The 17152-nt window shown below is 38.9% G+C and overlaps 2 protein-coding genes across 3 annotated transcripts in view; one reads left to right on the top strand and one right to left on the bottom strand.

Annotated features, from left to right (window-relative positions):
* Nucleotides 1–2819: 2819 nt before the first annotated feature.
* Nucleotides 2820–15908, bottom strand: OIP5 (Opa interacting protein 5). The gene is made up of 5 exons (XM_037834275.1): nucleotides 15580–15908; nucleotides 15260–15326; nucleotides 11441–11563; nucleotides 6829–6910; nucleotides 2820–3479 (listed from the first exon to the last, which is right to left on the bottom strand). Exons 1-5 carry the CDS (start codon nucleotides 15902–15904, stop codon nucleotides 3384–3386), a joined length of 693 nt encoding a protein of 230 aa, XP_037690203.1. The 5' UTR covers nucleotides 15905–15908; the 3' UTR covers nucleotides 2820–3383.
* Nucleotides 15756–17152, top strand: part of NUSAP1 (nucleolar and spindle associated protein 1) — a 42668-nt gene continuing 41271 nt past the window's right edge. The window contains exon 1 of one of the 2 annotated variants that reach the window (XM_037834274.1): nucleotides 15756–16370. In XM_037834274.1, the coding sequence (XP_037690202.1) occupies nucleotides 16278–16370 (93 nt within the window). In that variant the 5' untranslated portion in view covers nucleotides 15756–16277. The remainder of the gene's footprint in view (nucleotides 16371–17152) is intronic. The other variant, XM_037834273.1, reaches the window with a different exon arrangement.

Here is a 17152-nt window from a genome sequence, read left to right as displayed (position 1 = left end):
AGCTCTTGGGTGATCAGGTGCATTGTCCTTGAGCAGTAATACTTTGAAAGGAATCTCTTTTTCTGAGCAGTAGGTCTCAATAAGGGCTTAAAATATTCAGTATACCATGTTGTAAACAGATAAGCTATCATCCAGATTTTGTTTTTCCATTTAGAGAGCACAGGCAAAGTACATTTAGCAGATTTCTTAAGGGCCCTAGGATTTTCAGAATGGTAAATGAGCACTGGCTTCAGCTTAGAGTCACCAGCTGCATTAGCCCCTAAGAAGAGAGTCAGCCTGTCCTTTGAAGCTTTGAAGCCAGGCATTGACTTCTCCTCTTTAACTAAGAAAGTTCTAGATGGCATATTCTGCCAGTAGAAGGCTGTTTTGTGTACATTAAAAATATCTTGTTTAGTGTAGCCACCTTCAGCCACGATCTTAGCTAGCTCTGGATAACTTGCTGCAACTTCTTTTCTGCTTCACCTTGATATTTATGGAGACAGCTTCTTTCCTTAAACCTCATGAACTGACCTCTGCTGGCTTCAAACTTTTCTTCGGCAGCTTCCTCACCTCTCAGCCTTCATAGAATTGAAAAGACATAGGGTCTTGCTCTGGATTAGGCTTTGGCTTAGGGAATGCTGTGCCTGGTTTGAGCTTCTATCCAGACCATTCAGATGTTCTCTATATCAGCAATAAGGCTGTTTTGCTTTCTTAATCATTTGTGTGTTCACTGGGTTAGCACTTTTAATTTCCTTCAAGAACTTTTCCTTTGCATTTACAACTTGGCTAACTGGTGCAAGAAATAAGTTTTTGGCCTATCTTGGCTTTTGACATACCTTCCTCATGAAGTGTAATCATTTCTAGCTTTTGATTTGAAGTGACAGCCATGTGACTCTTCCTTTCACTCAAATACTTAAGAGGCAATTGTAGGGCTATTAACTGTTAATTTCAATATTGTTGTGTCTTGGGGAATAGTGAGGCCCATGGAGAGGGAAAGAGATGGGGGAATAGCTGGTCAGGGGAGCAGTCAAAACACATACATTTATCAATTAAGTTCGTTATCTTTATGGGTGCAGGTCATGGTGCTCCAAAATAATTTACAATAGTAACATCAAATATTACAGATGACCATAACAGATATACTAATAAAGAAGAAACTTGAAATATTGCAAGAAATTAACAAAATGTGAAAATTACACCAATAGACTTGCTTGATGCAAAGTTAAGACAAACCTTCAATTGAGTTAAAAAAAAAAAAAAAAAAAAAAGCAGTGTCTGTGAAGCACAATAAAGCGAACTGTAATAAAATGAGTACCTGTACAGTACAGGTTACCTGGTTTGGGGACAGGGGTAATGGGGAGATAATGCAAAATGAGGGCAGGGTAAAAGGAAAGTCCTGGTAATGAAAGGCACTGAGGGTACTGCAACATTGTGAATGTGATTAATCCCATTGAATGGTATGCTTGGGAGTGGTTGGGATGAGAAGATTTATGTTTGTATATATGTTTACACAATTAAAAAAAAGAAAGAGCAACTAAGGAGATAATGACAATTAAACACAACACATAATACTTGATGAGATCTAAGAATGGGGGAGAAAAGGCTCAAAAGGACATTATCAGGACCTAAGAAGATACTGGAATTAAATATAGAATGTAAGCTTCAGAGCAAAGTTAAATTTTTGAATTTCATAACTGCACTTATGGTGATTATGTAAGTGAACATCTTTGTTCGTAGGAAATGTACATGGAAGTACATGTATTCAAGGAGTATGATGTATGCAACCTGCTCTCAGATGTTCAGAAGATAGAAGGATAAATAGATGACAGTTTGATAGAATGTTACAACTAAGGTGGCAAAATGTTAAAATTGGTGGATCTGGATATCTAGAGGGATGGCGGTATTTTGGAGTTTTCTGTATAGGTTTATACTATTTTTGTGACTTCCTGTAAGTTTGAAATAATTTCAAAATAAAGAGTTAAAAAAAAAAAGCATAAAGCAAATGAATATTTTCTAGTTTAAAATATGTTAAGGAAAAATGCCCTAAATGCAGTACAAAATGCAAAGTATCTACTATTTTAAAAAATCTGTGAGCTACATCTCAACCAAGTTAACTTCTTATCCACAACCACTTTTATCTCTTGACTGCACTATTGCCACAGTCATTCCTTACTGGTAGGTTTGCTATCCCTCCCACCCATTCACCACCATAGGGCAACCTAAATAAGGTTCTAAAAAAGCAAATCTGAACCTGCTGCACACCTCCATCTACTCCCTCCTGCATTAAAATTATTCAAGGATTTCCTATTGCTCTCTGGATCAAAAACACCCATCCTTCAGGAGGCACATTCTGTTTCTGTTTACCTTTAGAACATCTGCAGGTGTTCTTTCAAGAGTCTCAAAAGGCCTCAAGGGGCCTTTGCACATGCTGTTCTCTCTGTCAACTTATTAACACCTACTCATCTTTCAGACCACTGCTGAAGCTTCACTTCCTTAGAGAGGTCTTCCCCAACCCCAGTCCAGGTCAGTTATATATGCTATATGTGCTTGTACCTCTATTTCCCTTTTTTTCAAAACATCTTATTAATCATAATTTTACATGTCTTTATATGGTTATATGAATGCCTATTTCTGACTACAGTATAAACAGGATAGAGTGGATGTGCCTTATTTAAAGTACTCCAGTAAACTAATCAAGACCCAAACTGGATGGGTGGGCCACACCTCCATGGAAATAATCTAATCAAAATTATCACCTACAGTTGACTTACCTTTTATTTAAATGAATAATTTGATAAGCTACTCATCCAAAGTGCTATATAAAGCAAAATATGAGAAAACAGCATTTCAGTGAATGTTTAATGTTTTATCATTCCTTTTATTATTAGACTGATAAACAGACACTGAAAAGAGAGATAAATTTTGTATTATCCAGTAAATCTATTGAACATTCCCTAAAGAATATGCATTTTACATAAGAAAAAAATGATTTATCAGTATTCATATAATATTGTTCCATGTAGGAATAATAGTAGACAACATTAAATCCAACTCTTGTCAGACCAACCATGTGTCTGTCAATCAGAACACAAACGATATACTGCCTCCTAATCCCAAAATTTATAGGCAAAGATATTTTCAGAAATACATATTATGAAACAGATAAAAACCTAACATAAGTTCTTAAGGCAAATAGCTATGAAACCTTAACAACAGGCTCCTTAGTTTCTCTTCTTCTAGTGATAGATTCATAAATCATTTGGAAAATCAGCCTGGAGGTAAACATAATAAACCACATTTTCCTCTCATTCTTGAGTCAACCATTCTTGAGAAATGATCAGGCAGCACCTGTTGTTGAAGATCACAATAAAGCCTGAATCTGATACTGAAGCCCTGGTTCTGGATTAGTTTTCTGGCTTGGACTGGTCAGAAGTCACTTCCTTCAGAAGCTTCATTAGTGAATTTAAGCGAGTATGTGTTAGCATTATCTTCTCTTTGAGCTGGGAAGAGAAATATATAGATATCAGGGCATCATAAGCTTAACCTAATTTGCTGGTACTAAAAATCTCATCAAATTAAAGCTAGTTTATATCTAGTGATTGGGACCTGTCAATGTATCAACACATTTCAGGAATACATTTATTCTTTCTCTGAAAGAACTTTATACAACAAACCTACAATGTAAGTGCCTTCAGATATAAAGTTTGATGTGAGAAAAAAAACTGAGCCATTAACGAGCCTCACAGTTCCTTGTTCCTCTCCTACCACTGACCACCTGGTTTAAACTCCAAAAATTGGGAAGGAAAATAAGAAGATAGTGGGGTAAGAAAGCTTTATTGAGATACAAGCATCAATTAGATTTCCCCTCCTTTTCAAAAGCAATAAGATACCTTTTTTTTTGTATTCTGCAATTTTTTTACATATTCAATCTTTTTTAAGCTGTTTTATTGAGATACAGTCATACATCCTACAATCCATCCAAAGTATACAATCAATGGTTTACAATATCATCACATATTTGTGCAATCATCACCACAATCAGTTTTAGAAAAAAAGAAGAAGAAAAAATCCAAAAAACATCCCATATCCATTTTCCCCCACTATTACTGACTCTTAGCATTGGTGTGGTATATTTGTTACTGTTGATGAAACAGTATTACTACATTACTCTTACTTATAGTACACAGTTTGCATTATGTGCATTTTCCCCCATATACCATTCTATTATTAACTCCTTGTATTGGTGATATATATTTGTTCTAGTTTATGAAAGAATATTTTTATATTTACTATTAATCACGGTCATCTTCCATCACAGAGTTCATTGTGTTATACGGTCTCATGTTTTATCGTCTAGCTGCAATTTATTTTTCTTTTAATTTTTATTCTAGACATATATACAACCTAAAATTTCCCCTTTTGACCACACTCATATACAATTCAAACTTTATATCTGAGGGCACTTGGGCTCTAGGTTTGTTGTATGAAGTTCTTTCAGAAAATTTACCCTATTCCTTTTAGAGTCTGTATAGTATTTATGTATAGATATAACATATTTAGCCATTTCCCTTTGGTAAGTTATTTCCAGTTAGTGGGTTTTTTTTCCTTATTCTTTTTTTAATTAGAGAAGGTAGAGACTTACAGAAAAATTATGCAGAAAATACAGTTCCCATATATCCTACTCAAACATGCAGCTTTCCCTATTATTAACACTTTGCATTAGTGGGGTCCCTTTGGTACAACTGATAAAAGAAAAATATAATTGTACTAACTATAGTCCAAAGTTTACATCAGGGTATACTATGTTCTACAGTCCTACGTTTATTTTAATTTTTATTCTAGTCACACATATACAACCTAAAATTTCCCCTTTTGACTACAGTCATATACAATTCAGTGGTGTTAATTATATTCACAATGCTGTGCTACCATCACCACCATCCATTACCAAAGCTGATGGGAAACATCACTCCAAACAGAAATGTCCTGAATTACCTTTATTCTAGTTTCTCATTCAATGAATTTACATATTCTAATTATTTCATATAAAATGGGCAAAAGATGTGAAGAGACAGTTCTCTGAAGGGGAAATACAAATGGCCAAGAAACACATGAAAAAATGTTCAGCTTCACTAGCTATTAGAGAGATGCCAATTAAGACTATAACGAGATACCATCTCACATCAATTAGAATGGCTGCCATTAAACAAACAGGAAACTACAAATGCTGGAGAGGATGTGGAGAAATTGGAACTCTTATTCATTGTTGGTGGGACTGTATAATGGTTCAGCCATTCTGGAAGACAGTCTGGCAGTTCCTTAGAAAACTAGATATACAGTTACCCTTCGATCCAGCAATTGCACTTCTCGGTATATACCCAGAAGAGCTGAAAGCAGTGACACGAACAGATATCTGCACACCAATGTTCATAGCAGCATTATTTACAATTGCCAAGAGATGGAAACAACCCAAATGTCCTTCAACAGATGAGTGGATAAATAAAATGTAGTATATACACACAATGGAATACTATGCAGCAGTTAGAAGGAATGATGTTGTGAAACATATGTCAACTTGGATGAACCTTGAAGACATAATGCTGAGTGAAATAAGCCAGGCACAAAAAAGAGAAATATTATATGCTAACACTAATGTGAACATTGCTGGGGGAGAATGCAGGGGTGTTGGGCTTCCCCACCTCGATGGTTGCTGATGTGCTCACAGACATTGGGGACTGGTGGTTTGATGGGCTGAGCCATCAATCATGGGACTTGCCCTTGAGAAGACTGTTACTGCAAAGAAGAGGCTAGGCCTGCTTATAATTGTGCATAAGTGTCTCATCCTGAATGCCTCTTTGTTGCTCAGATGTGGCCATCTCTTTCTAGCTAAGCCAACTTGGCAGATGAAATCACTGCCCTCCCCTCTACGTGGGATCTGATACCTAGGGATGTAAATACCCCTGGCAACATGGAATATGACTCCCAGGGAGGAATCTGGACCTGGCATCATGGGATGGAGAACATCTTCTTGACCAAAATGGGGATGTGAAATGAAATGAAATAAGCTTCAGTGGCAGAGAGATTCCAAAAGGAGCCGAGAGGTCACTCTGGTGGGTACTCTTAAGTACAATATAGATAACACTTTTTAGATTCTAACAAATTGGAATAGCTAGCAGTAAATACCTGAAACTATCAAACTACAACCCAGAACCCATGAATCTTGTAGACAATTATATAAAAATGTAGCTTATGAGGGGTGACAATGTGATTGGGAAAGCCACGTGGATCACACTCCCTTTTGTCCAGTGTATGGATAGATGAGTAGAAAAACAGAAGGGAGGGGGGATACGATACACAACACCCAGTGTTCTTTTTTACTTTAATTGTTCTTTTTCCCTTTAATTTTTATTCTTATTACTTTTGTGTGTGTGGTAATGAAAATGTTCAAAAATTAATTTTGGTGATGGACACACAACTATATGGTGGTACTGTGAACGACTGTACGCATTGTATGAGTGCATGGTACGTGAATATATCTCAATAAAATTTATTTAAAAAAAGGCTTGAAGAAGCAGCATGCTTCATTTGTTTCTTTTTTTTGGTGAATTTTTGTCTAGTTGTTAGGGCTTTTTTTTCTTTTTCCTCTCTCTCTTTCTTTACTTCTTTTTTTTTCTTCTTCTTGTTCTTAGGCTTTATTTTGCTTTGTGTTACGAATTTAATTAGGAATGCCAAACCAAGTGTAAAGGATTATTGGATTACCACACCATTTCATCACCCCCAAGTTCACTAATACACACTATCAAGAGTTGTCTATATTAAAGGAACAGAACAACCATTACAAAACTTTACCTCTGTAATCTTTTCTGATAGAGGTATGTTGTGAATTTCTATTTCAGATGCATTCACCATGGCTTTTGTTTTTAAGAGATAGCTAGACAGAAAATGTAGAGAGAAAATATTAGTATCATACCACCGTTAAGGTTATTATTGAAGGAAACTTGCCCTCTAAAGCAAATATCTGTCAAGCAAATCCTCCCTTCTCATTGATTTTCTTTTCAAGATTCACGATGTATTTTTTGGAAAATCAACTTCTCAATTAACATGGTGCAAAGATAATCAAATCACCAGAGAGACTCTTGTGCCTCATCTTACCCCCTCCAGCAAGGAACACCTGAGACAAAAGTATTCCAGGGCAAACGAAAGACATAAACCAGAATCATACAAATAATCGGGATGAGTTTTGCACTCTACCAGTGGATTCTGTAGCACAATTAGAAGAACTTAAATTGTGTTGTGACAAATACACAAAATTATTTTTCTTGCTATGAGATCTACATTTTGCTTAGAGCAGCAGCAAGCTCAGTCCTAGGAAATGAATCATGACTGGTCTAAGCCAATTTTGACAATCTTATTCCTTATTGGCACATATTTGTTTTCCCAGCCACATGTCATAGTTCTGGCCAATAAGAATAAGGACAATTTTGCTGAAAAAAAGAGAACTGTCCTCCCACACACCCCATACCTTTTCCTTTCTGTCAGGGATACTACTGTATACGGATATAATGCTTGTAATTGTAGCATCCATCCTGCAACCAAGTGGAAAAAGCCAAGAGAACCATAGTGATGTTGATCCAGAGACCTGTCATTGCTGCATCACAAGGAGACTCCTGGAGCTGCCAGTCGCCCACACTCCTTATTTGTTAAAGCCACTGTTAGTCAGGTTTTCTGTTACTAGTAATCAATTTCATTCTAATCAATATATAGATTTATTATTTCCCCTTACTAAGTTTCTACTTAACCAAAAAGAATATACTGACCTTTGAGTCCAACTCGTCATTTTAAAGATTAAGAAGGTACTAAAAATCCCATAGTGCTTTTCAAATTTATGTTAAAAATTTTTGTTACTAAAAGCTAATTTCCCTAAGCAAAAACTCAGTTTCAGCTCTGCTGTGACATTTAAACCTTTTTCTAAAAAAGATTCAGGGTTACTAACAGAATACTTTTAGAGATACTTTTTTTTTCCCTTCTTTAAACTTAATTCTAAATAGAAATTATATGAGACAGAGAGTAGAAATTGAAAGTAGAGTATCAATCCATTTCAAGTATATATATTCCTACTGGAAATTTGCAATAAGGAACAAATAGTATACTTAATGTGCATTGAACAATCTCATGATGTAGGATGGGCTTTATAAATTTTTCTTGTTTAATCTTCCATAACTTAGCTAGAAACACATACCTAAGCACATTAAATTTGAAAAAGGAAGCTGTGCCGGTTTGAATGTATTATGTCCCCCAGAAAAAGCCATATTCTTTGATGCAATCTTGTGGGGCAAGCATAATAGTGGGGATTAAGTTGGACCGTTTGGATTAGGTTGTTTGCATGGAGATGTGCCCCACCCAGCTGTGGGTGGTGACTCTGGTGGGATACTCCCATGGAGGCATGGCCCCACCCATTCAGGGTGGGCCTTGATCAGTGGAGCCACATAAATGAGCTGGCTCAAGGAGAGGAAACAGAGTGCAGCTGTGAGTGACGTTTTGAAGAGGAGCAAGCTTGCTAGAGAGAAACGTGCTGGGAGAAAGTCATTTTGAAACCAGAACTTTGGAGCAGACGCCAGCCACGTGCCTTCCCAGCTAACAGAGGTTTTCCAGATGCCGTTGGCCATCCTCCAGTGAAGGTACCCGGTTACTGATGTGTTACCTTGGACACTTCATGGCCTTAAGACTGTAACTGTGTAGCTAAATAAACCCCCTTTTTATAAAAGCCAATCCATCTCTGGTGTTTTGCATTCCGCAGCATTAGCAAACTAGAACAAATTTTGGTACCGAGAGTGGGGTGCTTTTGCTGCTGAGTTTGCAAATATCAAACATGTTGGAATGGCTTTTCAAATGGATAAGGGGAATATGCTGGAAGAATTGTGAGGAGCTTGATAGAAAAGGCCAAAACTGCTTTAAAGAGACTGTGGAAATATGGAGTCTAAAGATACTTCTGATGAGGCCTTGAACAGAAATGATGAATGTGTTGTTGCAAACTGGAAGAAAGGCGATCCTTGTTTTAAAGTGGCACAGAATTTGGCAAAATTGAGTCCTGGTGTAAGATGGAAGGAAGAATCTGGAAGCAACAACCTGGAATACTTAGCTGAGGAGATCTCCAGACTACGTCTGGAGGATGTATCCTGGCTTCTCCTTGCAGCTTATAGTAAAATGTGAGCAGAGAGAGATAAACTTAGAACTGAACTCTTGGGTTCAAAGAGACCAGAAGCTGACCGCTTGGAACATTACGAACTTCCAGGGGGTGGAATCCCTGAAGCTACAGCCCAACGTGAGGATGTAACCAAACATGGAAACCAGCCACCATCTCAGTACAAGCCAAGATTGGAGATGGAATTATCCAGAAAGGATTTGTGGAAAGTCCTATTGTCTGATGGCTTTGACCCCTGTATGCTTCATGCAAAGCCAACAGAATTTTTGCGAGATCTTTATAGACAGAGCCATTGCTGGTCTGGACTGGAGGAGACAGACAAGGAACAAATTGAAGGAAAAATTTCTTCAAAGACAGAGCCATGGAGGTTGAGGTCTGGAGTCAAGAGGTTTAGGACTGGGAGAGTGGAGCAGCCCACACGCATGGAAAGGGTGAGTTTGCCCCAGAGGTCGAGGGTTGGCTTTCCGCCTCGATGCTCTGGAAGAGTTTTGCCACCCGAGGTCCCAAAAAGGGTGGAACACATTCCCAGGGAACTGGGGAGAGCCTGGCTGCCACCACACTGTTCGGAAGGGGTTGAGCGTGTGCCCCGGAGATGGAAGGGAATCCGGGAGCTGCCCCGATGTTTGAGGAGGGTGGGGCCGAGAAGGTGGTCTCCCCATTGTGTGGGTATGTTGGAGCACTTACCTAAGCGTTTGGAGAGGAAAGGGCTGCCGAAAAGGCCCTTAGCTCCTGCTCTCTCAAGCCCCAAGGATGCAACGTCGTTCTGTAAATGACTCTCAGACTTTGAAATCTAATGGAGTTTGTCCTGCAGGTTTTAGGAACTGTTTTGGTCCTGTTAACCCTGTTTTCCTTACTCTTTCTCCTTATGGCAATGGGAATGTTTATCCTATGAATGTCCCTCCTTTGTATATTGGAAGCATATAACTTGTTCTAAGTCCACAGATCCAAAGCTAAAGGAAAAGTATGCCTTAGGACTGACCACGCCTATATTTGATTTTGATGGGACCTTGTACTTAACTTTTGTTACTGAAATGATTTAAGGGTTTGTGATATTGTGATGGAATGAATGTATTTTGTGTTTGGAAAGAATATGTTTTTCTGGGGTCCAGGGGGTGGAATGTGCCGGTTTGAATGTATTATGTCCCCCAGAAAAAGCCATATTCTTTGATGCAATCTTGTGGGGCAAGCATAATAGTGGGGATTAAGTTGGACCGTTTGGATTAGGTTGTTTGCATGGAGATGTGCCCCACCCAGCTGTGGGTGGTGACTCTGGTGGGATACTCCCATGGAGGCATGGCCCCACCCATTCAGGGTGGGCCTTGATCAGTGGAGCCATATAAATGAGCTGGCTCAAGGAGAGGAAACAGAGTGCAGCTGTGAGTGATGTTTTGAAGAGGAGCAAGCTTGCTAGAGAGAAACGTCCTGGGAGAAAGCCGTTTTGAGGCCAGAGTTTTAGAGCAGACGCTAGCTGCCTTCCTAGCTAGCAGAGGTTTTCGGACGCCATTGGCCATCCTCCAGTGAAGGTACCCAGTTACTGATGTGTTACCTTGGACACTTTATGGCCTTAAGACTGTAACTGTGTAGCTAAATAAACCCCCTTTTTATAAAAGCCAATCCATCTCTGGTGTTTTGCATTCCACAGCATTAGCAAACTAGACCAGAAGCCTTTATGTCTTAGGAAAGGAAAATGGACTTTGGAGATAAGGCATGAAATTCAAGTTAGCCCCATCACCTCTCTAAGTCCCAATTTTCTTATATGAAGAATTAAGTGAAGTGAAGCCTGGAACAAACTTAGAGCTTTCACTTCCCAACTTCAACACTAGTAGCAGCTACTAAATGACCAGTGTCTCTGGGTCTTTATTTTATACTCCTGGGGTAGAAAACTTAATTGGATTAGCTTGGATCCAGTATTCTTTTTTGATCCCAACTCCTGGGAATGGTATCACACACAGTACAAACAAGGTCCCATCCTAATGGGGAGGAAGACATGGGCTAAGCACAAATCCAAAAGGTTTCTACTACAATATTATTTTGCAAAGGCTTACCTTCTGGAAGTTTTTAAATGAAAGAATACCCTCTGAATTATTCCATGGGTCTATAATGATCATAACATTATACGGTTATGGTTTGGTCCCACTGCCATCTTTTTGTAAGAGACAATGCCTGGCATTATTTAGCATTTTCTCTGGTTCAAACACTCTGCCTTTTCTGGAAGATTCTTTAACATTTATTTGACAAATAATATTTAAGTCTACTCACCACACCATTTTGTCAGTGGAAAGGCAGAAGTGACCTCTCACGGCAGCCAGGGCAGCATGGGTAGAATATAGATGGAAACCAATGGGAATCTCACAGAAATTGCAGCATAAGAGGTTGTAAGTGCTGGAGGGAAAAATAGAACAGAATATGAAAAAGGAAGAAAATCAAAGAACAACAACAAAAACTAACCAGTCTCTGGTAGCATTGCTCTCACCTAAGACACAGGTGAAAATTATGCTCTAAGAGGAATGATGTTGAAGAAATGTCACATTCAAGAAAGGTCAACTCATTTTATTATAACTATACCCCAGATTACAGATCCCCTTGTGGATTCTGGCCACAAAAGCAATCATGGACATACAACTGTCATTTCTGTACAGAAAAGTAATTTACCCCTGAAAAGCAGAAAAACAGCTAAGTAAAAAGACTAACATTTAGACATTTAAAGCTACAAATAACCCTATAAATTAGCTACCATTATACCAACTTCCAGATGAAGAAAAAGTAATCAAGTTGATTGGGGGCTTACTAAACAATTTATTAATATAACTCAACTCAGGATTTTTCTTTTGTGGATACAACAAAAATTAACTTTAAAAATTATCCAGACTAAATGCAAAAGAAAGAAAAGGAATCTCATTACTTTAGCAAACTATCTAGTGATCCATACTTTTCCTGTATCCACTAAATGAGGAATCAGAAGATGCTGATTTTAGTTCTGGTTGTAGCACTGGGGTAAGTCATTTATCATATTCACTGGTGTATGAGGCATAGCCGAATATTACAAGTAAATGTTTAGAGAAAAAAGTATGTTTCATCATGTACTGAAAGCAATTTTAAAGTGGCTTAGTAATGGAAAAAATTATTCATATTGACAATACCATTCAGTAAAATTCTATTAATAAAAGAGAGTATAAAAATCACACAGCTAAAAAGAACTACATTCTTATCAATGGATACTAAACAAACAAACAACAAAATACACCAAATGTATTGGTAAATGAAGTACACCACCCCACAGGCAGTACTGTATTTCTGAATAGGAGTAATCAAAAACCATGAAAAAGAATAAAGTTGCATTAATTTTTAATTGTATCAGACATAGCACTGATATATGGCACACATCAAAATAAATTTAAAGAAATCTTTAACGTTATGCTTATGCATGCAATGTAAAAGAAACATTATTTTGAATGTTAGTAAATGGTAAGGAAAAGAAAAATTTTAATGAATTCTAATAGTGAAAGTAATGATACAGCACTGCTTCTGTGGCTTTGGAAACCATGGGTATGATGAAAAATTTTTATCTAAAATTTTAGTTGGAGGAAAAATCCACACTTTGCCTCTGATCATTCTGTGGCTCTCTATTTTTGCTAAGAAATTCACCACAGTAGGTAGAATGTCCCTGACTATCTTTGCTGAGCTGTTCTGGACGGCCTTGCTCCACCATTAGGGGTTAGCATCATCTATCTTGCTGGGCCTTTCATTCCGATACTGGATCACAAACAATGGAGTATTTCAGGGGAGAAGAATTCTTCCCATACACCAGTATATACAGCTCTGTTTTTCAGTTTCCTTATCTGTAAAATGAAATCACCTAGATTATCTGTAAAATAATTCAATAACATTCTATGAATCTTGAAAACAATAGGAAATAATACCAACAAATGGTTCAAGAGTTGATTTACTGCCTGGGATTTGCTTTAAAATACTTCAGGGGAAAAAAAGTAAGGGTGTAGATGAAGCAAAACTGTCATAATATTGGTAATTATTGAAGTTAGGTGATAGGTGACATGGGGGTTCATTATAGAGTTCTACTTTGGGGTGTATCTATCTTAGCTTATTACAAAAAGAAGTTTCCTAATAATATACTTCTTTGGAACGGGGTTCTGTCTTAAAAAAAAGAATTAAAAATTTCTACCTTATAAAGATTCTAACTAAAATATTTTACAGATGGAATTATGATTTCAAGTATTTGCTTCAAAATGAAAAGGAGGAGAGGGACTGGGTATGATTACAGACGAAACAAGATTGGCCATGAGCTGATAACTGTCCTAGTTGCAAGACAAGTACATAAAGGTTTGTTATACATGTCTCTCTTCTTGTGTATACTTGGAATTTGCCATAACAATTTTTTAATGTATTTTAGTTATAAACTGTATAAGTAAAATTTCACTCAAGTATATATTCTGTTATGTACAACAAAGGTTCTGGATAACAAAGCTATTTCAAAGTGTCAACACACTGTAATTAATGCCTTTTAAAAGTAGTTACAAGAAGTCTTCCACGAGTAACAGAATAATAGAATTCTGGTACAAGAAGGAACCTTGGATCTAACCACCTTATGACTCTGAATCTAAGATGCCATCAACTCTAAGGCTCATGCCAATTATAGGATGTTTAAATGCAAAAAAAGTACAATTTAGAATTAATCAAATAATGCAGACTAAGATGGATCCTCCACATGTGGGATGGAAGAACCCAAATCTCCTCACCCCCAAATTTATGTTCCTTCAACTGCATTAGTAATTATCTTCCTAACCCAGTCTCTGACCCTTGTCTAGGTAATGAAAATACACTCTCTTTAAAAAGAACACCAAGGTATCTTGGGTTGTGCCATTTTAAAACCCTCTCCACAACCCCAGTGGCTCTTCTTATTCCACAAATACAGAAATAGATTGGACTTTTTTCCTCCATGGTGTTTTACAAACAGTCTAGATGGACTGGAATATAATGTGAGCACATACATAATTTTAAATTTTCTATTAGACTTGTTAAAAAAAAGTAAAAAAAAATAGGTAAAATTAATTTCAATATTTTGTATTTAACTCAATATATCAAAAATACCCTTTCAATATGTAATCAATATTTAAAAATTCTTTTTTTTTTTTTGTACCAAGTCTTTGAGATCTGGTGTATATTCTGCACTTAGAGCATGTCTCAACTCAGAACAGCCACGTTTCAAGTGCTCAATAGCCACATGTGGCTAGTGGTTACAATATTAAACAGCACAGGACTAGATGCACTTTCCTCCTCCCAAACAGGATACAGAGAGCTTCTACCTCTGGTCCAAAACCACCCAATTCCCTCCTTTTCTCCCTATCCCTTTGGGGAGGGGGAGGAACCAGTGTAGAAAGTAACTGTCTTTCAGATTGGAAAAAGGGAGTTATGGGCCTAACTCAGTTTGGGAAGTTTATTCAGGCTTCAGAACTCTTCCTGGTCACTATGTAAAGCAAGTACACTCTACCCTAAACTGAACCAACCTATCGTCAGAATGAAGTGTCTTGCTGCTAAATCCAAGACTCAAAATTGAAGAGCCCTGTTATATGAAATTCACTGAGTCATTTGTAATACAAGCAAGATCTAAAGCTTACCAGGCAGTATTTAAGTATACAACAGTCAACTCATGGTTTCCTCCAGTTTCCCAGGTTACAGACTGAATTAGCCCTGTATAGTTTATTTTACTCCATGTTAAAGGCAAAGATAAATAGTCCTAGTTATCTCAAAGGATTGCAATTTATAATAAGTTATTCTCACTATAAAGTTATTTTCTCCTTTTTCCTCTAGAGAACATATCTTTCTTAGCCTAGAAAGATCTTAAGACCGACACACAAATATAACTTTTCCATCTTACTAATACATCAAGTTCGTACAAGCCTCAAATATGTAAAAGGAGCATGCTTCAAATATATTGTATTAATGGAATGAACGTTTCTTCTAGCGCAAAATAGTAACAGTCTTCTTGTGCTTGTCAGTTCTAGGTCCCTTCGTTTCACTGGGTCAGTAACTAGAGAAGGATCCGGAATGCCTGGTCCATACCTGCCTTTGAGCGAACCTTCAATGCCAACTAATAAGGGCGCTTCTAAAATGACGTTATTCGTGACTCCTAGGAAGACAAACACAAGTCAGAATCCATACCTCTACAGGCCTTGAAGAGGAAAAGCTTCCCTTTAAAGGCAAACTCGGCGTGGCCATAAAATTATCAGGAAAAGACGCCCCCAGTGGCAAAGGGGGGTCTTTTCCTTCCAACTCCGCATCCAATTTACTTCCCTAGTCAACTCTCCGCCACCCCGTGGAGAAAGCGGCAACACTCTCCCGGGCCCGCCTCTATCTTCCCCAGACGCTGCCCCCACACTCACTGGAGAAAACCACGGCCCCCAGCACCCGCGACAGGTCCCAAGCGAGGTGCACCGAGTCAGCGAGCACGGAGTGGCACTGGGCGCACTGGAACACCGCGCACCGATCCGGCTGCAACCAAGCAGGCAGCCGCGGACCGCCTAGCGGCTCCTCGGCCTCCAGCCCCGCGAGGCCGAGCGGCGAGGACCCCTTCACTACCAGCGTGTCCCATTCCATGGAAGTCGTAAAAGAAGGTGCGCCAATCGCCTTCTGAGCTTCCTCATCACAAAAGTTGTCCCGCGGCAACTTTGCATAACGCGATCGATGCCGCCGCTGCCGAGCCGCCATTTTCCGCAGCCGGCGCCTTGGTTTCGAACCAGCACCAGACCCCGCCCCAAGTGGATTTCTGCTTCCTCATTGGACATCTGGGCGCGCGCTTGTTCCTTGGACGCGCTTCACACGCGCCTCTGCGCCTTTGTGTATTGGTGAGAGACTGGAAGGAGCGTGCGTCTTTGGGGGCACGCAGTCAGCCTTTCTATTGGTCAACTCAGGAAACTCCGCCTTCGAAACCTTTTTAACCAATGGAAGTGCAGCATTTTTTATTTAAACTGTCTATGAATTTTTGCTTGCTCAACGCCAAGAGTGGCGCCAGAGATTTGAACGGCGCTTCTGAGAGTGGTGGACTGAGGCTCTGCGTGGGTCGCCTGGATTGCAGATCGCGATGACCGTCCCCTCCCTAGAGGAGCTGGACTCCTTCAAGTACAGTGACCTGCAGAACTTGGCCAAGAGGCTTGGCCTCCGGGCTAACCTGAGGGTACGGGGCCCATGGCGCTGGTCGTTGGGCGGGATGGGTCGGATGAGGGGACAAAGGGAGGCGCGGTGGGAAGGGACTGAGCAGGGCCCCCAAGGCAGGAGGCATCTGTTCTTTTCGTTTCTGGGGCGGTAGATAAATTCTCTGTTTCACGGGGGCCTCTCTAACTCTGCGAAATAGAAGACAGACAGTAGTTTTCACTTTATTTTGAGGCTAACTTTTCTGGGGCTTACGTAGGCCGCTACTCCAAATGGGTATGGTTTGGTTTTACTGGATATTCGCTACGAAACTTCCAGAACATCAGTTAAGCCAAAAAGCCGAAGGGATGCTGGGTTTAATGCCGGTTAATTGGTAGGCAGTTGCTGAAAGAATTGCCTCGGCTTCTAGAAAACTCCAAACAGTAACATTTCTGTAAATTGCAATTTCTTTACTTTATTTGGAGGCCTGGAAGAAAGGATGACTTTTAGGGGACCACCCACCGTGGATACATTTTTATAGTTGAACCCTGACCTAGTTTGATCGTTCACTTATTGTGGTGGTGTTCTGTTTCAAAACTAATAAGGTCTTTGACTAGGAGCCTGTAAAATGTTAAGGGAGAAATGTGGGGATTTGATATGGGATTGATTTTCTATGTAGTCTAGGTTTACCCACATAATGCTAATGAATACTCTGACTGCAGGCTGTGATACTTACACTGAATGAATACCTAAATCAGACATCACAGGTGTTTTTTAAATGACTTAAAAAAATAATTAGTGCTCTGTGCTATAAGAGTTAATGGCTCC

This window comes from Choloepus didactylus, chromosome 4, assembly GCF_015220235.1.
Source record: "Choloepus didactylus isolate mChoDid1 chromosome 4, mChoDid1.pri, whole genome shotgun sequence".
Lineage (NCBI taxonomy): Eukaryota > Metazoa > Chordata > Mammalia > Pilosa > Megalonychidae > Choloepus > Choloepus didactylus.
This window is presented reverse-complemented; position numbering and strand designations above follow the sequence as displayed.

What these genes read in the sequence shown, in the direction of transcription:
- OIP5 (XM_037834275.1), bottom strand. Translation starts at nt 15,904, where the DNA reads ATGGCGGCTCGGCAGCGGCGGCATCGATCGCGTTATGCAAAGTTGCCG. An exon ending in GGGGGCCGTGGTTTTCTCCA is followed by an intron (nt 15,327 to 15,579) that starts GTGAGTGTGGGG and finishes TTGTCTTCCTAG; the next exon opens with GAGTCACGAATAACGTCATT. An exon ending in TCCACTGACAAAATGGTGTG is followed by an intron (nt 6,911 to 11,440) that starts GTGAGTAGACTT and finishes TTTTCTGTCTAG; the next exon opens with CTATCTCTTAAAAACAAAAG.